The sequence below is a fragment of the Oryx dammah genome, unplaced genomic scaffold, assembly GCF_014754425.2.
Source record: "Oryx dammah isolate SB20612 unplaced genomic scaffold, SCBI_Odam_1.1 HiC_scaffold_22, whole genome shotgun sequence".
Taxonomy (NCBI): domain Eukaryota; kingdom Metazoa; phylum Chordata; class Mammalia; order Artiodactyla; family Bovidae; genus Oryx; species Oryx dammah.
In genome coordinates, this window is record NW_024070206.1 from 27,769,631 (window position 1) to 27,793,845 (window position 24,215).

The 24,215-nt window shown below is 41.5% G+C and overlaps 1 protein-coding gene across 1 annotated transcript; it reads right to left on the bottom strand.

Annotated features, from left to right (window-relative positions):
- Nucleotides 1-1,001: 1,001 nt before the first annotated feature.
- Nucleotides 1,002-23,747, bottom strand: LOC120881137 (multifunctional protein ADE2-like). The gene is made up of 3 exons (XM_040264720.1): nt 23,743-23,747; nt 23,626-23,628; nt 1,002-2,449 (listed from the first exon to the last, which is right to left on the bottom strand). The coding sequence occupies exon 3, from the start codon at nt 2,396-2,398 to the stop codon at nt 1,124-1,126; it is 1,275 nt and encodes a 424-aa protein (XP_040120654.1). The 5' UTR covers nt 2,399-2,449; nt 23,626-23,628; nt 23,743-23,747; the 3' UTR covers nt 1,002-1,123.
- Nucleotides 23,748-24,215: the final 468 nt, after the last annotated feature.

The window sequence follows — 24,215 nt, forward strand, 5'->3', positions numbered from 1 at the left end:
AGTATCATCTGCCAAAATTTAAACTTGATGCAAATAAAGCCTGTATCAGCCAGGTTTTAAAAATGTGGAGGGCAGGGCTTCCCTGTCATTGTGTCTTAGTGGTAAAGAATCCACCTGCCAATGCAGGAGACGCAGATTCAATCCCTGATCTGGTAAGAGCCCACATGATGGAACAGCGAAGCCTGTGCACCACAACCACCGAACCTGCCCTCTAGAGCCCAGGAACTGCAACTACTGAAGCCTGAGCACCCTAGAGCCCGTGCTCCACAAAAGAAACCACAATGAGAAGCCTGTGCTTTACAAATAGAGAGTAGCCTCCACTTGCAACTAGAGAAAAGCCCTCGCAGCAACAAAGACCTGGCACAGCCAAACATAAATATGTAAATTTCAAGAAATGTGGAGGACAGAGGAACATGTTGAATGACACCAGGAGCCTTCTATTAGCCAAGTACAGAGTAAAGGAGGGCTTCCTCAGTGGCTCAGCAGTAAAGAATCCACCTGTCCATGCAGCAGACACAGGTAGACTCTGGGTCAATCCCTGGGTCGGTACGACCCCTGGAGAAGGAAATGGCAACCCACTCCAGTATTCTTGCCTGGAAAATATCATGGACAGAAGAGCCTGGCAGGCTACAGTCCATGGGGTTGCAAAGAGTCAGATGCAACTGAGTGACTGAGCGCACACACACACACACACACACACGCACACATACACACATGCACACATACACACATAATAAAGGAATTTCTACAAGAAGAATTACTCAGTTTCTACCACAAACAAGTAGCATTAAAAATAGACAAAAGGCAGGGGAACTCCCTTACGGGATCCACCAACCATATGCAATATGTAAATATTTTTATGATTCAATTCAGACGATTCAGTCATAAAATACATTTTTTGAGACAACTAGGGAAAATTGAAGACTGAGATGTTGAAGAGTTACTGGTAATTGTGTTAGGTGTGGTAATGATACTGAGGTATGATTTATTTTTATTTTTTTTCACTTACAAATTTTATTTTTCTCTCAATGATTTAAAATCTTTTCATCTTGATTTTGGGGGGCGGGCAGCTAAACTAGAAAATTATAGTTTTCCTCCTAAAAAAATGCAGTGATATTCTTTCTTATAAATTGGCCTCTCTGATTTTCTTGTCAGCCTGCTTCAAGGAAATCCATGTATTTAATACACTTGCTCGCAGTCGGGCCCAGATGAAATGGTTATTTAATCCAAATATCTGAGCAGCAAACTGAGCTGATCCTTCTGGAGAAAGGATGGTCGAACAGCCAAGACCACTGGATAATCGAAGAGAAGACCACACATCCAGAGCTCCCCAGTCTGGAGTGAGAGGAGGACAGCTGATAACTGGATATGCAGTGTTACCAGACAACACTGGCCCTAAACCATTGCTTCTGCCTGCCACTGCCACAAATACAGTAGAAATGCCATCCCCTTCATACTCAGCTTTAATCCTCAGAGTTTCATCTGGTCCTTTATGGGCAGAGGTGACCCTAAGTTCATATGGAATGCCAAAAGTTCCACAAGGCTTCTTAATTTTTTCACAGTGACTAAGATCAGAGGTTGAGCCCATCAGTACTATGACCCTGCACTGACTTTCTGGTTTCAGAAGCAACTCTACTCTTTCTGCAACCCACACAAAATTTTTGTTTACCATCTGTAGCCCTTCAGGAGTTACTTCCTTGAGATCATGATATGACTGTTTGTCTTTTTGCTGGCTTCGATCTCCTGATGGCCAGAGTCTCCAGGAATCATTACCAATAACATCAGCAAGAACGATTTCTCTGGTGGTTACATCAACACCAAACTCAATCTTCATATCAACTAGTGTACAGTTCTGGGGCAACCAGGATTTCTCCAGTATTTCAAAAATAGCCTGTGTAGCATGACTTATGATATCCACTTCAGTTTGTCCTATAACAAGTCCAGCAAAGCAAAAATTCACAGCAATTAGCTGTTCCTCAGACCACTGTGGGTCATTATTGGCATCATCCTTAAAAAACATCTCCACTTTAGGTGGGTAGAACTTATATCCTTCCTTAACACCAGGATTTCTTTTGAGAAAAGAACCAGTTGCTAGTCTACAAACCCATTCAATTGGAATCATTTCACACTTGGGTGCAATGAAAGCTGTCTCCACACATTTTCTGGTGAAAGCAGTTTTGATACCTGCTTCTTGTAACAACTGAAAAATACAGCTGGTAAATTTATTTGAGATTGCAGCTTTTCCTTCAAGGTGATTCTTTCTGGCTGTGTTTCCTGCTGTAATCTGGTCCTTGGACTGCAGGAGGACTCTTCCTGGACTATCCAACAATTCATAGACTTCTTTTGTTTTACCCTCATAGAGTTTCTTACCAATCTTCAGTACTTCGACTGCCGCCATTGTCCGGAGTGGTCTGGGGGTTTCGGCCGCGTTGGGAAGAGATGCAGGACTCTGAGGTATGATTTAAAATATAAGTCCTTGACCATTAGAGAATTGTGAGGTGGAGGTATGCTGTCTGGTCGTTGCTTTTAAAAATATTCCAGCAAAAACTCTGTGTGTGTCTGTGTTTGTGTTGCTGGGGGAGACAGAGAAATGAAAGAGGAGGACAGAATGCTGATAATTTTTAGAGCTGGGTGATGAATAAGAGAGGACTCACCATACTATTCTGTTTTGTGTGTTTGAAAATTTTCACAGTAAAAAACATGATTTTATGCCAAAGCAAACAGATATTACAAATCAAATTTGTATATAAAACTTCTGTGAAGTTTCAAAACAAAATACTTCAAAGTTTCCTGGCTTTCGGTTGTTTTTTCTCACGCCCTAGGCAACTGGGGATACACAGCAGTGATGGTCCTCTGCCTCTGGAGGTGGTTGGAAGGTCCGAGAAGTCCTAGAAGTGTCGACGGGAACTTTACAATTGATGGGCCAAGCTCTGAAAATTAGAGAACTAAAGTGTTTCTCAAACTGCTCCTCATAACCTTCATTGAGACACAAAGTAAATTTAGTGGGTCCATCACTTTTTTAAAAAAAAGAAACGGAATAGACAGACTAGAATAATATCATACTGCATCTCCCATAAGAGTAAGTTACTCATCTCAGTTCTTCACCACTGATGGTACGTCTCAGTTCCGCTTTTTATTTTTCATTACAATATATACATATAGCCTGTGTTGTGTGCAAGCTCAGTTGTGTCTGACTCATGACCCCATGAACTGTAGCCCCCCAGGCTCCTTTGTCCGTGAAACCTTCCAGGCAAGAGTACTGGGGTGGGTTGCCATTTCTTACTCCAGGGGATCTTCCTGACCCAAAGATCAAACCTGTGTCTCCTACATTGGTGGGTAGATTGTTTACCACTGTGCCACCTAGGAAACCTGTATAAATATAGTAGTTACCATGAAGAATAACTTTGATATAACTGATTTGGGGATGTGATGACAACTTCTGAGAGAGAATTTGGGTTTCATTGTAGGAAATGTAAAAACTGTAGATTTATAAATCTAACAAGCAATAGGAGACAAAAATTTCAAGTTGACTGGACTGTAAAATATATGTGTGTGTGTATATATATATATATATATATATATATATATATATACATATGGCATATACCACGTGTAAATTTAAGGGGTACAATATGTTAATTTGGTGCATTTATATGTTGTAATATGAGAGCCACTATAGTGATCATTAGCACATCTCTCATGTTACATAATTGTCTTTTCTTTTCAGTGATTGGAATAATTGTTCTAATCTCTTAGCAAATAAACTGATGGTAGGACAACATTTCCTGTATTCACCGAGCTGTGCATTAGACCTTCAGGGTTTACTCATTACTCCACATGAGCTTGTTCCCTTAAACAACATCTATCTTATCGCCCCACCTCTATCCCCTGGTGACCACCATTTACCCTCTGTTCTAACTTACTACGGCACTGCAGTAAAGTGAGACAAACTGGTGTTGGGAGAGTTTGCATGGGCATGAAGGTGAGCCCCCAATGAGAAAAGTGAGGGCCCTTTGATCAGTCTCCTCCGTGTCACTGAGACATTAGACACCACCGCTCCCTTCGATACTCTTTCATCTCTTGGTGTCTGTGATGCTGTTCTCTTCTGCTTTTCCTCTAGCTCTCATGCCACATTCTGTTTCTGTGGTCTATACTTCCTCTCTCCTGTGTAAGCATTGCTCACGCTCGTGTCCTTGGTCCTCTTTTCTTTATCCCTCCAGCTGCTCTCAGCTGAGTAGATGTTTGTCTCCAGGACACCCTAAATGATGCCAGGACACTAGAAGCTCCTCCTTCCCAGCCCATCATCCCCCAGTGGAAAACTCGCCCCTTAGATACCCCAAATACTACCTTAGAACACATGTTCTTTCTTTGTCCACCACTCCCCACTCTAAGGTTGTATCTTCCTTTGAATCCACAATGTATTTTCAAGATTTTGTTTGAACAGCTCATATATCCCAAGGCCTTATATCCTCAGATCACATCTGTTAACTAGATACCATTATCCCAACTTTACAGTGGAGACTGGGCCTACCTGAGGCCCAGCCACCTGTCCAGGGTCATGTGACATGACTAGTATGTGATGGGCCTGGAAATCTGCATGCAGGGCAGCCATACAGCTTAGTTTGTGCCTTCTTGGGGCACCTGTCTGAGGGCACCATCTGGTTATTTTTGTAATTATTTGATTCCTGTGTACGCAAGGCCTTGAAGAGCTTTCTTGTTTTTCCTTTCAGCTTCTGGTACCAAGTTTGTAATTTGGAATTTTGGAGAGAGTCTCAAGTTCAGATATTTTATCTCATTCTAACAGATTAGGACTCTTGACCCAGCTGGGGGCTTGTCCTGTGTGGTCAGTGTATACCTTGAAAGTTGCAGGAAATCAATAAATATCTGTAAAGCTGAACTGAATAAGGTGGACAAACAAGTCGGGCTTGTTTTCAGATTTGAGTGAGGGAGTAAATGATCCGAATTCGAATAAAATGCTTTATTAAAACAATAAGCATAAGCTTCAAGTTGTCACTAATTACTAGCCCCTGTGCATGTTTTGAAAGACGAATGCAACAGAGAAGAAGAAAGAACTTTCTTTATGCATCATTTCACATCCAACATCCGAACAGAGGGGGAAAATGCTGACCGTGGCCTAACTTCCTCTGTGCCTGTGACTTTGCTCTTAATAAAATTATTGTTCCCATATAACTCCCTCTCTAACTCGTCCTTTAAGTTCAGGGTGAGTATATCTGCTAATTTGTAAGAAATGCTAGTATTTTCTATTCTCGGCTCTCAGATGTTCCTCAAATCTGCTTCTGATAGGAAGTACACCTTTTTCTAGACATTTCTGGAAATTGAAAATTATAAGTGATGTATGGCAAAACCATCACAATATTGTAATTATCCTCCAATTAAAATAAATAAATAAAAGGACACCTGTTCTGCAATTTGGCCACATGATTTACTAATAATATTTACATTTAAAAAAAAAGAAAATGAAAGGTATGTACTTATTTCTTCCCTCGATTTTACCACTGATTGTCTTTTTTACGCCTTCTTTCCGGACAGCATACAGACAAACCCCGTGTTCTCCCAGTAGCACTTCTCAAATCACCTGCATGGATGGTGAAGGGTTAATCTCACCAGCAGTATGTGAATTCTTAGTAATTGGAGACAGAAAGGGGTCTGCTGTCTTTACCATGACCTTTTCTCCTAGACCTTGGGCCTAGTTCATTTCAGAGTTCAACTTCTGCCATTAAATCTCAATATGGAGCTGCTTTCTTCAAATGCCAAAACGCAGGAGACTGCCCGTGTGGTAGGATCGTGGTCATCTATTTGGAAGTAACTGCAGGGTTTTCTTAACCTTCCGCTCTACTGGCCTTTTAAATCCGGTAGCGTCCTAAATTCCCCCCTTGGAAGGGAGCTCAGTTCTTGTCCTAACAGACAAATGGGAGAAGAGTTCTCAGAAGGTCTGAGAACGCAGCAGTAGATAAATCGCCCTACCGGTTGTCATTCAGCAAAGCCCTTTACAGACAGAGTTATTCTGAAGCCATTAAAAAATGCTATTCATCTCGAACTTGCCATCTGCCTTCTGTTTGTGGGATTCGTCCATCGCCTTAGCTAAGAGCTTAGTCTCAGCGGCCGCCTTCCCTCTCGCTCTCCCGTGACATGCAGGAAGCCTCTTATGGGAAGAAGACAATTTATTTTAGCTGAACGACCACATGGCTAACTATACACAGCAATTATACAAAGCAAATGTATCAACTTCTGCCACAGGAGGCAGGAGTTCCCTTTCTGGTCATTAATAATGAACACTCTTCAGTAAGTAGGAAAACATTTACCAAATAAAACGGTCTATTATAGATGATGCCCCAGGCTACTGAGCACCCGCGTGGCCCGTAAGGAGAGAGGGAAGCCAACTGGTTCGCACAGCTGGGTGACCGCACTAGCTGGTCCTGGAAGCATCTCGGAACCGGCCAGAAGACGTGACCCGCTGGCTCTTACTTCAGAAATGTCTAATCCGAAAAGTCGGGTCTTTGCTATATTGCCATTCCATTGCTTCCTTTCCTGGCAGCTGCATAATCGGGAATGCCGCGAAATCAAAAACGAGGAGGAAGGAAATTAGAGCCGGGAAGTGTCAAGTTGATCTACTGCGGCGCTGGGGGGCGGGAGTGCCCGGCAAGTCCAGCTTTCTCCCCAAGCCCCCAGCCTCGCTTCACCCACCATTGAAAACTTGCTCCGCTTGCTCGGGAATTTCTCCCGAGTCTCCGGTTTGCTCGTTTGCTCGCATGCCGGGGCTGTGGCTTGGCCTACAGTCGCTCGCATTCCGGAGGACTCCTTTGCAGCCTTTTTAATGAACAAAATCCCTGAAAAGGTGCTGACATTTTAATGCCTCCGATTGATGCTTTATATTGAGACGTTGAGAGCTTTGTACTGCATTCAAAGCCCTTGCAAATCCGAACGCTCCTGGGTCTTAGCCACCTCGCTGGCACATGGGGTGTAATTTAAATAGACGTGGAACACGTGCACGTACACGCTACTCTCCTACTGAAGACAGCTCTCTGTGGCCTAATTAATGGTCAACACTCTTATGAGGTAGATGTGTGCCCTTCCTTCACAGATGGGTGACTTCAGGTAGTGGAATGAGAAAATCCACAGCACCCAGCGCAAAGGTTGTGTCTTTGATGAATTCTGCACAGGGTGGAATGGTGACCTAGTCATGGTAAAACTAAATAAATAAATAAGAAGCCATCAATAATAGTGTGATGAAACCTGCGGCCTCTCAGCTGGTTCAGCGTATAACCTCGTTCTGGTGCTTTACCAAACTCCATTAAAATTTGGTCTGCTTGATCACAGTTTAGTGAGTTGAATGCACCCACGGCCTCTTTCCCTTAAACCACAAAGGATGGGATGACAAGAACCAACTTGGCAACTGTACATTGTTTTTGAACTTCAAATCACTTTAAAAACTTTCAAAATGTTGTTAAAGTTTTTAAATGTAGCTATGAAATACAGACTCATTGAGAAGGAATTGTGTGTGAAGTTCTAAGCTGGGTGCTTACTGTCTATCCTCCTGGACTTAACTGTCCAGCGGGAAATAAAAAGACACAGGCAGTCACCATAGAGACTGATCAAGGCAAATCAGGGATGCAGATAGCGTGCCACGGAAGAGGACTCACATAAGGGGTCCCTGGTCCAGTTCTGGAGAGTAGGAAAGGCTTTCTATTAAACGATATTCAAACATAGATTAAGGGCCAGCAGAAGTCAGACAGAGGAAGGGATGGAACTTAGTCATGGCATATTGAGCGTGCATGCATGCGTGCTAACTTACTTCAGTCATATCTGACTCTGTGAGACCCTAAGGACTGTAGCCTGCCAGCCTCCTCTGTCCATGGAATTCTCCAAGCAAGAATACTGGCATGGGTACCGTGCCCTCCTCCAGATCTTCCCCGTGCAGGGACTGAACTTGGGTCTCCTGCTTTACAGGCAGATTCTTTACCATTTGAGCCACCAGAGAAGCCCCATACTGGGCATAGGGTCTGCCATTTTAAAATGGCAGAGGAGAAGATGAACATGGAAAGTTACTAAGACCAAGAAGCTCAGTTGGGTTCAACCAAGTATTACTGGCAGAAGTCATGGTCTCCTCCTTCTACATCTTTAGAAGTCAGCTCTCCTTCTACATCTTTAGAAGTCAGCTCTCCTTCTAAAGGAGATGGTGCAAGCTAGTGATTTGGGAAATGCTGCTGTTGAGGATTTCTTGATATGCTATCAGGAAAGAAAGCATATAAAAGGCAATCAGAGTTAAAATTGAGGAAATAAGCTCATACCTCTAATTTTCAATTTCTAGAAATGTCCAGAAAAAAGGCATATTTCCCAGCAGAAGCAGGTATAGAGGAGCATCCTAGAGGGATACAGAATTCCCTTGGAAGTTATGGGAAACTTAACTGATCATAAAGAGAGGAGGGGGAAAGAAAAAGGAAGGAAGGGAGGGAGGAAGGAAAGTAGGAAGAAAGGAAGGAAGGAGGAAAGGAAAGAAAATAAGATAAAGAATCAACAACTCAGCTCATATCTAATTGTGAATAATCAATCTAGTAAGAAAATTTAAGAAAAATATTTCTTAAAGGAGCAAATAAAAATTGACATTAGCAGGGATTTTCATACCTGTTCATTATTCATTATTTTAACTACATTTTTAGTTTATGAGGAAAGCTCATGGAAAAAATGTAGTTGTCATTCAACAAAAGCAAGTATTCTTTCTCTTAGTTACAGAGAAGCAACATGAGACACAGGAATTGAAAATGGCATTTTTATGTTTATTCGGGTGAATTTTGGGGAGGGATGGCAAAGCAGATACAACAAAATTATGATACCCTTTAGTCCTAAACCTAATGAAATGGGATAAATAAATAAATAAAACTGATGAATGGTTTGAGACCAGTGCTGTAACACTGGAAAGTGTTTCAAAATGGAAGACTCTGAAAATTGATGCCTGCCCAACATAAAATCCAGAGAGAGCTCTGTAGAAATGAAGCACAGATAAAATTCAGAGAAATCTTATTCATCTTGCCCATCCTCTTCCTCCTTCCATTTGGGGAGTGGGATATGCCACCCAGGGGTGAAGATGAGGAATGCCTTTCCCAAGGAGTTCTTCCCTGATGTCCTGGCTGAATAATACTCAACAGTGAAAAAGAAACCATATCTCATTATTTTCTTTTTGACTGACTGGAAAGAAAGCACGGGAAATTCTGTGGAAAAATCTCCAGAACTTAAAATTCTCCAACTACAAGTAGAGCTTTTAGTAGAACAAGAAGAGAAAAGAAATAAAAGCCACTGAGCATGGTGATGGTTCAAGGAAATGCATAGGAAGCCCGCAGGGTGGGATAAGGGCCCATCATATCCAAATCCCTTACTTTTATTAAATTCTGCCTCACTGCTGGCGAGAGGCAGACGAGACAGGAGAATTATTTTTAAACCAGGCAAGATTGTCTCCAACAGAAACAATGAGTTGGTGGCACTGCTTGAATTGGGGGAATAATTCAGAATCTGAAGGCATCTCTCTGGGGAACTCTTAACAGAATTCCACAGGAGAGAGCTGAACCAGAGAAGAAATTAACCAACTATACTAAAAACAGATTTATTCCTTTTCTTGCTACAGCAAGAGAAAAGCAGAAAGCAGAGCACAGAGGTAAGAGATGGGGAAGTTGTCAGGGAAAATCCATATATTATATATATGTATATATATTAGATCAGTTCAGTTCAGTCAATCAGTCATGTCTGACTCTTTGTGACCCAATGGACTGCAGCACACCAGGCTTCCCTGACCATCACCAACTCCCGGAGCTTACTCAAACTCATGCCCGTTCAGTCAATGATGCCATCCAACCATCTCATCCTCTGTCATCCCCTTCTCTTTCTGCCTTCCGTCTTTCCTAGCATCAGGGTCTTTTCAAATGAGTCAGTTCTTCACATCAAGTGGCCAAAGTATTGGAGTTTCAGCTTTAGTATCAGTCCTTCCAATGAATGTTTAGGATTGATTTCCTTTAGGATTGACTGGTTGGATCTCCTTGATGTCCAAGGGACTCTTAGAGTCTTCTCCAGCACCACAGTTCAAAAGCATCAATTCTTCCGTGCTCAGCTTTCTTTACAGTCCTACGCTCACATCCATACATGACCACTGGAAAAACCATAGCTTTGACTAGATGGACCTTTGTTGGCAAAGTAACATCTCTACTTTTTAATATGCTGTCTAGTCATAGCTTTTCTTCCAAGGAGCAAGCTTCATTTAATTTTGTGGCTGTAGTCACCATCTTCAGTGATTTTGGAGCCCCCCAAAATAGTCTCTCACTGTTTCCACTGTTTCCCCATCTATTTGCCATGAAGTGATGGGACTGGATCCCATGATCTTAGTTTCCTGAATGTTGAGTTTTAAGCCAACTTTTTCACTCTCCTCTTTCACTGTCATCAAGAGGCTCTTTAGTTCTTCTTTGCTTTCTTCCATAGGGGTGGTGTCATCTGGGTATCTGATGTTATTGATATTCCTCCCAGCAATCTTGATTCCAGTTTGTGCTTCATCCAGCCCGGCATTTTGCATGATGCACTCTGCATATAAGTTAAATAAGCAGGGTGACAATATACAGCCTTGACGACATACTCCTTTCCCGATTTGGAACCAGTCTGTTGTTCTATTTCCAGTTCTAACTGTTGCTCCTTGACCTGCATACAGATTTTTCAGAAGCAGGTAAGATGGTCTGGTATTCCCATCTCTTGAAGAATTTTCCACAGTTTGTTGTGATCCACACAGTCAAAGGCTTTGGCATAGTCAATTAAGCAAAAGTAGATATTTTTCTGTAGCTCTCTTGCTTTTTGATGATCCAGCAGATGTTGGCAATTTGATCTCTGGTTCCTCTGCCTTTTCTAAATCCAGCTTGAACATCTGGAAGTTCACGGTTCATATACTGTTGAAGACTAGCTTGGAGAATTTTTGAGCATTACTTTGCCAGCGTGTGAGATGAGTGCAATTGTGTAGTAGTTTGAACATTCTTTGGCATTGTCTTTCTTTGAGATTGGAATGAAAACTGACCTTTTCCAGTCCTGTGGCCATTGCTGAGTTTTCCAAATTTGCTGGCATATTGAGTGCAGCACTTTCACAGCATCATCTTTCAGGATTTAAAAAAGCTCAACTGGAACTCCATCACCTCTTCTAGCTTTGTTCGTAATGATGCTTCCTAAGACCCACTTGACTTCACATTCCAGGATGTCTGGCTCTTGGTGTGTGATCACACCATTGTGGTTATCTGGGTCATGAAGATCTTTTTTGTACAGTTTTTCTGTGTATTCTTGACACCTCTTCTTAATATCTTCTGCTTCTGTTGGGTCCATACCATTTCTGTCCTTTATTGTGCCCATCTTTGCATGAAATGTTCCCTTGGTATCTCTAATTTTCTTGACGAGATCTCTAGTCTTTCCCACTCCATTGTTTTCCTCTATTTCTTTGCATTGATCACTGAGGAAGGCTTTTTTATTTTCCTTGCTATTCTTTGGAACTCTTATTTCAAATGGGTGTATCATTCCTTTTCTCCTTTGCCTTTCACTTCTTTTCTCAGCTATTTGTAAGCCCTCCTCAGACAACCATTTTGACTTTTTGCATTACTTTTTCTTGGGGGTGGTCTTGATCCCTGCCTCCTGAACAATTGCATGAATCTCCATCCATAGTTCTTCAGGCACTCTGTCTATCAGATCTAGGCCCTTGACTCTTATTTGTCACTTTCTCTGTATAATTGTAGGGATTTGATTTAGATCATACTTGAATAGTCTAGTGGTTTTCTTTACTTTCTTCAATTTAAGTCTGAATTTGACAATAAGAAGTTCATGATCTGAGCCACAGTCAGCTCCTGGTCTTCTTTTTGCTGACTGTATAGAGCTTCTCCATCTTTGGCTGGAAAGAATATAATCAATCTGATTTTGGTGTTGACCGTCTGGTGATGTCCATGTGTAGACTTTTCTCTTGTGTTGTTGGAAGAGGATGTTTGCTATGACCAGTGCATTCTTTTGACAAAACTCTTTGCCCTGCTTCATTCTGTACTCCAAGGCCAAATTTGCCTGTTACTCCAGGTATCTCTTGACTTTGTACTTTTGCATTCCAGTTCCCTATAATGAAAAGGACATCTTCTTTGGGTGTTAGTTCTAGAAGGTCTTGTAGGTCTTCATAGAACATTTCAACTTCAGCTTCTTCAGCACTACTGGTTGGGGCGTAAACTTGGATTACTGTGATATTGAATGGTTTGCCTTGAAAATTAACAGAGATGATTCTGTTGTTTTTGAGATTGCATCGAAGTACTGCATTTCATACTCTTTCATTGACTATGATGGCTACTTCATTTCTTCTAAGGGATTCTTGCCCATAGTAGTAGATATAATGGTCATCTGAGTTAAATTCACCCCTTCCAGTCCATTTAAGTTTGCTGATTCCTAAAATGTTGATATTCACTCTTGTCATCTCCTATTTGACCACTTCCAATTTACCTTGATTCATGGACCTAACATTCCAGGTTCCTATGCAATATTGCTCTTTATAGCATCAAACTTTACTTCCGTTACCAGTCACATCCACAACTGAGTGTTGTTTTTGCTTTGGCTCTGTCTCTTCATTTTCTGGAGTTATTTCTCCACTGTTCTCCAGTAGCATATTGGGCACCTACCAACCTGGGGAGTTCATCTTTCAGTGTCCTATCTTTTCTGTCTTTTCATACTGTTCATGGGATTCTCAAGGTAAGAATACTGAAGTGGTTTATGTATGTATTAGATATATACATACATATATACACAATCAGGCTTCCCTGGTGGCCCAGTGGTAAAGAATCTGCCTCCAATGCAGGAGACAAGGGTTCAATCCCTGGGTCAGGAAGATGCCCTGGAGAAGGGAATGGCAACCCACTCTAGTATTCTTGCCTGGAGAATCCCATGGACAGAGGAACTTGGTGGACTACAGTTCATGGGTCACAAAGAGTTGGACATGACTTAATCACTCATATAAACAATACATATACATGTGTGTATATATATACATATATATACACACATATGTATGATGTATTTTATTTGGCCAAGTACAAGGTCTGGATAGAGCTATATTCATCTAATAAGAATAAGATAAAAAGAAAGAATATCACAACCATGAAATGATGCTACAGCAAAAAAAGGGAAGGAAACAGCATAGCTCTGAAAGGCAAATGGAGAAATCATTCTTAAGGAAGACAGTAGAGGAAACAGAAATACTTTCTGTGACTAATGTCGAAAGTGAAAATGAAGTTGTGTCTGACTCTTTGCAACCCCATAGACTGTAGCCTACCCGGCTCCTCCATCGATGGTATTTTCCAGGCAAGAGTACTGGAGTGGGTTGCCATTTCTGTCTCCAAGGGATCTTCCAAACTCAGGAATCAAATCCGGGTCTCCCTCATTGAAGGCAGATGCTTTACCATCTGACCCACCAGGGAAGCAACTAATGTTTTATATGCTCAAAGTACTGAAGTTCAGTTCAGTTCAGTCACTCAGTCATGTCCAACTCTTTGTGACCCCCAAGGACTGCAGCATACCAGGTCTCCCCGTCCATCACCAACTCCTGGATCTTGCTCAAACTCATGTCCATTGAGTCGGTGATACCATACAACCATCTCATCCTCTGTCGTCCCCTTCTCTTCCCGCCTTCCATCTTTCCCAGCATCAGGGTCTTTTCAAATGAGTCATCTCCTCACATCAGGTGGCCAAAGTATTGGAGTTTCAGCTTCAGCATCAGTCCTTCCAATGAATATTCAGGACTGATTTATTTTAAAATGGACTGGTTGGATCTCCTTGCTGTCCAAGGGACTCTCAAGAGTCTTCTCCAACACCACAGGTCAAAAGCATCAGTTCTTCCATGCTCAGCTTTCCTTACAGTCCTACTCTGACATCCATACATGACTCCTGGAAAAACAATAGCTTTGACTACACAGACCTTTTTTGGCCAAGTAATGTCTCTGCTTTTTAATAAGCTATCTAGGTTGGTCATAACCTTTCTTCCAAGGATCAAGCGTCTTTTAATTTCATGGCTGTAGTCACCATCTGCAGTGATTTTGGAGCTCCCCAAAATAAAATTTCTGTTTCCACTGTTTCCCCATCTATTTGCCATGAAGTGATGGGACTGTATGCCACACTCTTAGTTTTCTGAATGTTGAGTTTTAAGCCAACTTTTTCACTCTCCTCTTTCACTTTCATCAAGAGGCTCTTTAGTTCTTCTTTGCTTTCTGCCATAAGGTTGGTGTCATCTGCATATCTGAGGTTATTGATATTTCTCCTGGCAGTCTTGATTCCAGCTTGTGCTTCTTCCAGCCAGGCATTTCACATGATGTACTCTGCATATAAATTAAATAAGCAGGGTGACAATATGCAGCCTTGATATACTCCTTTCCTGATTTGGAACCAGTCTGTTGTTCCATGACCAGTTCTAACTGTTGCTTCTTGACCTGCATACAGATTTCTCAGGAGGCATATCAGGTGGTCTGGTATTCTCATCTCTTGAATAATTTTCCACAGTTTGTTTTGATCCACACAGGCAAAGACTTTGGTATAGTCAATAAAGCAGAAGTTGATGTTTTGCTGGAACTCTCTTGCTTTTTCAATGGTCCAATGGATGTTGGCAATTTGATCTCTGGTTCCTCTGCCTTTTCTAAATCCAGCTTGAACATCTGGAAGTTCACGGTTCACGTACTGCTGAAGCCTAGCTTGGAGAATTTTGAACATTACTTTGCTAGTGTGTGAGATGAGTGCAGTTGTGTGGTAGTTTGAACATTCTTTGGCATTGTCTTTCTTTGGGACTGGAATGAAAACTGACCTTTTCCAAAGTACTTAAAGAAGATAGGAAATCTATAGAACAAGAGAGCTAAGACCAGGAGCTTTCCTGACTTTGATTGAAACATCCTTTTTTAACAGTTACATAAGACACCACCTTCCTATCAATGTGTACTTAAGTAAGTGAAAGTGTTAGTCACTCAATCACATCCGACTCTTTGCAACCCCATGGACTGTAGCCTGCGAGGCTCCTTTGTCCATGGAATTCTCCAGGCAAGAACACTGGAGTGGTATGCCATTCCCTTCTCTAGGGGATCTTCCTGACCCAGGGATCAAACCCAGGTCTCCTGCAGTTGTAGGCAGATTCTTTACCACCTGAGCCACCAAGAAAGCCCAATGCAGTTCTGTATTTTTTATTATTAAAAGACAGCATTTAGCATATTAAAAGTCCTCTGTATGACAAAAGCATTATAAAGAAGGATGTTGTTGTTGTTCAGTTGTTCAGTTGTGTCCAAGTCATTAGTGACCCATGGACTGTAACCAGCCAGGCTCTCTGTCCATAGGATTTGCCAGGCAAAAATACTGGAGAGGGTTGCCATTTCCTTCTCCAAGGGATCTTCTTGAGCAAGGATCAAACCCTCATCTCCTGCACTGGCAGGTGAATTCTTTACCACTGAGCCATCAGAGAAGCCCATAAAAAAGATAAAAGCAAGTGATAAGTTTTGGGAATACATACACAGCATACAAACCGACAAAGAAGTTGTATTTGGACTATGTGAAGAATTCTGAGAAATCATTAAGAAAAATATAATCCATCTAATAGGAAAATAGGAGAGGGTGTGTGAAGAGGCAAGCAATTCAAGAAGAGGAAAAGGTGAATGTCAAGTGAGTGTACAAAATGAAAACAAACCTTACTAATAATACAAATGCAAATTTAAATAATGGTTTTGCATTCTGCCTCTGAAAATACAATGTAGAAGTGCTTTTCTCTAGTATTCCTGTTAAATACAGATAACAACCCTGGGTATCACTGATACATAGAAAATTATATAAGAAAACTTTGAAAGGTAGGGAGATGGCAGACCAGCTAGAGACCCAGGAACCAGGAAGAGTGAAAAATGAGGACAGACTAAATGTCCATTAGAAGTGGAATAAAGTCAATTATGGTAAAGTCATACAGCAAAACATAGCAGTTAAGAGCAATTATTACATTCATATGTAGCAGCATGATAAGATTTCAAAGACAGTGTTTCATGAAGACATATGGGATCGTACCAGGCTTCTCTGGTAGCTCATCTGGTAAAGAATCCACCTGCAATGCAGGAGACCCCAGTTCAGTTCCTGAGTTTGGAAGATCCCCTGGAGAAGGGATAGGCTACCCACTCCAATATTCTTGCCTGGAGAATCCCTATGGACAGAGGAGCTTGGCAGGCTACAGTCCATGGGGTTGCAAAGAGTCAGACATGACTGAGCAACTAAGCACGGCACATGGGGTTGTACCATTTTTTTTTAAACAAAATGATGTATTTTCTTTAGGCAAATCTATATGAATATTAACATATTAAAAGCAAAGATGTAAAATACTTGACACAAAGTCCTAACTGTACTCATATCTGGTCTGAAGAAAGGACCATAAGGAGAAAATATTCATTAAGCATCACTAGGGTGATTAATACGACCCTGCAGTCATTTCTTATAAGGTTTGTTTTATTCTTTCATTGTACAAGTAGTTTACCCCCACACAATGACTATTAACATCTTGATATTTTTCTTTTCGATTTTTTCCCGTGCATATCTTAACCTAGTTGAGATAACGTATGTGTTTGTGTGGGTATAATTTTGAATGCACTGTTTTTAGAAACCTAACATAAGCCTTGCTCCCTGGTATAAACACTGCAAAGAAATTATAACAGTACCTACATTTAGTGAGCACCAATTAATTTGCCAAGTCAGTGCCCTATATGTATCACACATTACTCCTAAATCTTATCACTATCCTATAAATTTTTATTCTTTTCATTTTCTATGGCTAAACTGAAGATAAAACTGAGGTTGGAAGAGGTTAAGCAATACAAACAAGGTCTCAAATGGGGCCGAAGAGCCTGCACTCATACCAGGTGAGGGGTCTTCAGAGCTCATGCTAGCGTGCTGAGCCTGGCAGTCTTCATCCTGTGAGGTTAGTTTGACAAACATTAAAGCTGGAACATTTTCACAAAGTCAACTTCGGAAATTCCCATGATTCCCTGCCAATTTGACAGACGGACCAAGGAAGTAAACAGCAGGGCCGCCTTTCCTCAGAAGGGAATGGGAGAATGTTACAGCAAAATTCTCCCTCAAGTAGCCAAAGCTTGAGAAATATTCTTCTAAAGCTCTCATTACGCCACTGCTTATCTCAGGAGAGAGTTGAAGGAAGTGACAGATGACTTCTGACAACAGCCAACATCTAACAGAGAATATGAATATCCTCCACTGACAGATGGCTTTCAGAGATGTTAGATGAATAGCCTTATGCTGACTTCCAGATGCTTGGCCTCATAATGACAACAGCTAATACTTCCATAGTAGTTACACTCATATATGTGCCAAGTAGTATTTGAAGCACTGTTTTATATATATATATATATATAAACTCGTTTAATTCTCCATGGTGCCAACTTACACATAATATTAATAGGGAAAAAATAAGGCAATGATATTATGTGTAGTATAGTACTGGGCTTCCCAGGTACTGCAGTGCAAAAGGATCTGCCTGCCAAATACACGAGACGCCAGAGACACGGGTTCAATCCCTGAGTCGGGAAGACCCCTGGAGTAGGAAATGGCAACTCACTCCAGTATGCTTGGCTGGAAAAATTCCATGGACAGAGGACCTGGTGGGCTACTTACTGTCTATAGGGTCACAAAGAGTCAGACATGACTGAGCATGCACGCATGCATATGCATGTAGCATAGTTTTGTCAGAAGCAAAACCTTGACCTCCAAATACCAGCATAATTTTTAAAAAATTGGCCAAGTTCTCTTTTTTAATCGTTAAATTTATTTTAATCTGTTGCCTTGACTAAGTTTAATCTTTATTTCTTAAATCTTTCTAGTTGTTTACAATGTCAATATTTTAAAATTTTAAGGTTTTTTTTTTTTTTTTTTTTAGTATTTTAAAATCTTCGTTGACTGTATCACAGTTAGCACCCAGGTTCCCCCAAAGCCCTACACAGCTGATGGTCATCCACAGACCTGCACAGGGAGAAACGATGACACCACATTTCCTATGTGTGGCTGCAGTGACATCGTCACTGCCTGTGCTGAGAGGGGGCTGCACTAAGTCTCCGTCTATGCGGGCTGAGTGGCAGCCATGATGTTAGTATTTATTGCCCCATTTAACACTCGCAGCCTGGATGGCAGTTTTGAATGATCTTTAACTGGACCACAGATAAATTGCTGATCTCAATGCAGGTGTCAGTCCTGGAGTCCAGGAGATGAGTGAGGGTGGGATGGGGTGGGGAACTGGCTAACCTAATGCTGTACATCTTATCTATTGTATTTATGATTTAATTCCACTCAAGTGCTGACTATTAGCAGTATGCTCCTTACCCTGAAGGAATAATTATGCAAAAAGAGAAAGAAGGAGCAAGCAAAAGTACTTTCAGCCTCACCTGCATTCTTGGAAGAAATAGAAATATTTTCTCTCTCCCTTGAGGATGATCTTCTGAGAAATAACTCTATTTTCAAATAGTCATTGACTACTATGAGTTCCACATATCCTTTGGAGATGTTAACTATTGTGTGTTTTCTCATTTAAGAAATGAGAGGATCAGTGGTTTGCCCTCTCTTGCATAATTAAAAGTCAGTTCGAAGAGGTCTTTGACCCTCAAGACCAGATGGTTCAGCTAAAGTTAAGTGAAGAGTTGAGCAATGATTTCGTTTACTTGAGTGGTATATAGATAGCCAGTATAGGTCACGGGGATCAGAATTCCATCAGGACCAGAATTCCTTGGGAATCTCAATCTGTGGCTATCTTCTCAAAAGCTCTAGCAGAGTAATTCACACTCCAGAAGGACAGGTCCCCCACAAAAAGCATATCAGAATTTCAGGGAAGGGGGAACATTTGAAAATGCAAGTCAATTTTATAATGCCATTTTATGTGTGAAAAAAGAAAGAAGGTGCCTATTGATTGCCTACATGACAATAAGTAATTGAAATCAAAGTCTGAGAAGAGCAGGGCATTTTTTTTTAATCCAAAATACTGCTGTTGGCTTAGAAATATCTCTCTGATGTTTAAGCTTTCAAGTCTAGATGAACATTTGATGTGGAGGAACCTTGGAGATTGGGCATGTAGGCTTTGGAGCCAGACTGTCTAGGTTCAAATCCTGTGGGTGCACTCTGCATGACATTGCCAAGTTGCCTTACACTTTCTAAACCTTCATTTCCTCACTTGTAAAGTGAAGATGTAGTAATAAGACCTCATTATAAGGTGTCTTTGGAATTAAATGGTAGGATATATCTTAAGTATGTAGAAGTGTTGACACTTAGGAAATGGTCGATGATTGTAGCTATTATTACTAGACATCATTTTTTTATTTCCTATTTTCCTGTGGTCCTATTAAATCTTTCAAGGATCTTCAGGTTCTCGTCAAATGTTCAAAGTTGCTCCAAAGGTGTTTTCTCTAGTTCTAAGAAACAAATAGGGATAATGAAGCTCATCAGACAGTTATAGTGATATAATAACATACTGTGTTCAGTGCCCCTCTCCCTATTGATAATGAATAAACTTTTGAAACAAACAAACAAAAAAGTGTTCTGCTCAACCACCACAGAGCAGACATTGTTAGTTGCTGACTCAACACCTATTTTCCAATGCCTATACACTTCATGTTTTGGTCTTCCCTGATGGCTCAGATGGTAAAGAAACTGCCTGCAATTCAGGAGACCCAGGTTTGATTCCTGGGTTGGGAAGACACCCGGGTGAAGGGAATGGTTACCCACTCTGGTATTCTTGCCTGGAGAATTCCATGGATAGAGGAGCCTGGTAGGCTACAGTCCACAGGGTCACAAGGGGTAGGACACAACTGAGCAACTAACACACACACACACACACACACACACACACGCCCTTCTTATGGAACCCCTGGCCATCTCCCATTGCCGTGTACTTCAGGGGACACTAAACTTCATCCCCAGCTATAAGGGATGGATCTGAGGTAGTGTAAGCCAACCATGGTAATCCCACTTTTCATGCTGATTCTTAGACAGATGTGAGAATCTGTTCAATAACTGTAAGCCCAGACTGCTATTGTTCATGGAAAGATCCGTGTACCACAGCAGACACCACACAGCTCCAAAGGAAAGCCATTTCTCTTAAATTTCTATTCCTTTCCTTCCTCTAACTCACCCCCACATTACTCTTTTTCTCTCTGTTTCTCAGTTCCATTAGAAAAAATACATTTTGTTTCCTGAGGCAAAAATAAAATAAAATTAGACATACATGTAGACACACATATTGAGAAGTCCTTGGGGATCTTCTATTTTCTTTACTCCTAAAAGACACATAGGAACCGATACCATGTCTCCCCTTGTTGTTGTCTTGTTTGTATGTGACACTCGGACCTGCTGTTGCCATCTTAAAACCGCGAGGACAGCCCATGGATGGGCAAAGCTAATAGAATGAAGAAGGCATAGTGGAAGGACAGTAAGAACCTCGGTCCTTGACTATATGCTGAGCCACTGATTATACCACTATAAAGCCCTCACTGCCATTGGACTTATTCTTATATGAATTAGTAGATTTCCTGTTGTTTAACTCAGATTGAGTTGGGTTTTTCTATCATTTATAGCCAAAGTATATGAATACACAGCAGGTAAAATCCACATTAGAAGGTCTTCAAAGAAACTAGAAGTCAGAAGTATCTCTCTTATGGTCCTAATCACCCTCGATTTCCCTCAGTAATCTTTTTGATTCCTACAACTCTAAAGGAATCCTACCCACTCAAAATAGGTCAGAACCCAACCACTTCTCCAACCTCTGCTGTGGTCACTTTAATCCAAGCCCCCATCATGGCCCTCCTGTCTGATAGCAATAACCATGTAACCAGACCACCTGCATTCATGCTCCCCCCACTTCCACAATCCATTCTTTTTCAAATTGACATGAAGTTCACCATTTCAACCATTTTATACAAGTCAGTGGTCTTTGGCATATTACCAATGTTGTGCAACTATCACCACTATCCACTTCTTGAGCATTATCATCATCCCCCGAAAGAAACCCCATATCTGTTACATAGTCACTTCCTATTTCCTTCACTCCCCAGCCCCTGGCAGCCCCTCACACCATCTACTGTTAGCACAGCAGCTGGAGTGATATTTTCCAAAGCTAAATCCGATCAGGCCACTTCCCTGCTTAAAGCCTTGCAACGACCTTGAATAACACTTAAATTCCTTAACCTGACTTGGAAGACCACACATGACCTGTCACCTCTCCAAGTACATCTTGCACTCTTCTCCCACTTGCACACCAGGCCCTGGCCACACGAGCTTTTTGTGTTTCTTGAACATGCTGGCTCTTTCCGACTTCCTTGTTCCCAACCCTCAGATGCTTTTCCCTCCTTTGCAGATTGATGCAGTCTCATCACTCAAGTGGCATCTTAATGTCTCCTCCCCAGGGAGCCTTCCCTGACTAAGGAAGTGCTCCCTGACCCCACTGCTCTTCAGTGTCACTCCTTTTAATTTTCCTCAAAACATTCATTTCTCTCTGAAACTATGATGATCACATTCATTTTTTTAAATTAACTGAAGTCCAGGGACTTCCCTGGTGTCCAATGCAGGGGATGCGGGTTTGATTGCTGGTCAGGGAGCAAAGATCCCACATGCATGGTGGCCAAAAAAACCAAGAAACATACAACAGAAGCAAAAATTGTGACAAGTTCAATGAAGACTTTAAAAAATGGCCCACATCAAAAGAAAACTTTAAAAAAATTAATTGAAGCCCATATCTTATTCAAATTTCCTTAGTTTTTGCCTAATGTCCTTTTCTCTTCCAGGATCCCACCCAGAATTCCACATTAGACTTAGTTTCCATGTGCTCTTTTGCTCCTTCTGGCTGTAACAGTTTCTCAAACTTTCTTTGTTTTTGAGGACCTTGACAAGTGCTGGGGAGTACCGGTCAAGTATTTTGTAGGAGGACCTTTTATTGGAATTTGTCTGATTTTTTTTTCTCATGATTAGACAGAGGTTATGGCCTTTAAGGATAAAGCATAAAGTGCCATTTCATTCGTATCACATTCATCTTTTATTAGTTGGTCACCCATCTCTCCCACCGTTAGAATGTTAAACTCCAAGAACTGTTCTGTTTACAGCTTTATTTCTAGAACCTAGAACAGCATCTAGCAGCTAGTAAGCCCCTTTAATTACTGGTTGGTTGAATTGATGAATAAACTAGAAAGATAATAACCAATTCACTTCCTTTACACAGGCATTTCACAGTTGTGCATGTGAAATGACATACGGGTAAAGAAGATTCATTGAGCATAGGTCAAAAGCACTAAAACCCTTTCAAATAATCTAGTATATCCATGAGATAAATCTAAGCCCTCATGTGAATAAATAATTAACCCGAGGTCAATGACACATTCAAAATCATTAATGAAAATTGATTTTCCTTCTCTGTAGGACTGCTTCTCTCTTCCGCACCACAATCCTATCTGCAGAGTCAGCCGGGATTCATTTTGTTTTCATTCATTTCTACTGAACATCTTCTTCTCCGTGAATGATGCTAGCCTCTATGAATTTTTTGTGTGTAAATTTGGCTTGGTTGACCCATCCATCAAAAATGTATGGGTGATTTCATGTAGGTGAGTTTGGGAAGGCAGCAGTTCTTCTCAGAATGATGAGCTAAAACCTGATGGGAAGCTTGGCTTGCCTTGGAGAGAATCTAGGGACAGAATGACCGAGGTCCAGCAACGGAATTAAGGGCTTTGCCAACTGACTTCATGGATGTACGGGAGCGGGAGGAGTCTGTCGGCAGCCAGCTAAATGCCTTTCCAGGAACATGGTGGAAACTGATTAAATATATATGCAATCACATGAATTGATAGAAGGAACCTGGGGGACGTCTCCAGCCATTAGAACACCAAACACCAGTGGGGTCTCCCCAGTGGTCAGGAGGGAAGTTCATTTTCTGGCACAAGCGCTCAGAGAATGAAATTCCTGAAAGGAAGAACTATTTGTATTCCATTCAGATTTCAAGTAACCTTTTCTTTTGGAAGCCCCAGTAAGCAAAAGCACATTTGTCAAGGCTTCAGGATGAATGAGGAAAGCTTTTGTGCATTAAACTTGTGGATATTCAGGACTTACTGGAAAGGCAGCGCTGGGCTGGGAGTAGGAAGACATTCACCCTAGCCGGCCGGGCAGTGTTGCGGGGGAGGGGGGGGCGGTCTCAGCTACCATCACCTCCAGTGAGTGAGTTTCATAACTGTGCATAATTCCTCAATCAATTGATTTGAACAGGAATTTCCCTAGGTAATTAACTATGCTGAGTATCACTGGTCAACATAATCATTTTTCCTAAGTATCCCTCAGAGTCTGCGTAACTTACAGAACAAATGGGGGCTTCCCTAATAGCTCAGCTGGTAAAGAATCCGCCTGAAATGCAGGAGACTCTGTTTCAATTCCTGAGTCGGGAAGATCCGCTAGAGAAGGGATAGGCTACCCACTCCAGTATTCTTGGTCTTCCCTTGTGGCTCAGCTGGTAAAGAATCTACCTGCAATATGGTAGACCTGGGTTCAATCCCTGGGTTGGGAAGATCCCCTGGAGAAGGGAAAGGCTACCCACTCCAGTATTCTGGCCTGAAGAATTCCATGGTCTGTATAGTCCATGGAGTGGCAAAGAGTCGGGCACAACTGAGTGACTTTCACTTTCATAGGTCAAATACCACCAGATTATACAAGAAATTTGGGCTTCCCAAGTGGCACTAGTGGTAAAGAAACTGCCAGCCAATGCAGGAGATAAGAGATGCAGATCAGAAATATCCCCTGGAGAAGTGCATGGCAACCCACTCCAGTATTCTTACCTGTAAACTCCCATGGACAAAGGAGCCTGGAGGGCTACAGTCCATGGGGTCACAAAGAGTTGGACATAACTGAAGTGACTTAGCATGCACTCATAGAAGGAATTTAACATATCTCATTTAACTAATCCTATTATGACATATTTTGTGTTTCCTTGAGTCTAAGATACCATCGATGGTAAGCACTATGGATTGAACACACAACTTTCTGGGAAGAAAGAAAACAATCACAGCAAGACACATTCTGATTTCAGTCATGTCAACATGTGGGGAAATTTGCAATATGGAGCTGAAATTTGGGAAGTCAAACACCATCTTAGCGTTTCTAGACACTGAGAATTCCTGGTGACC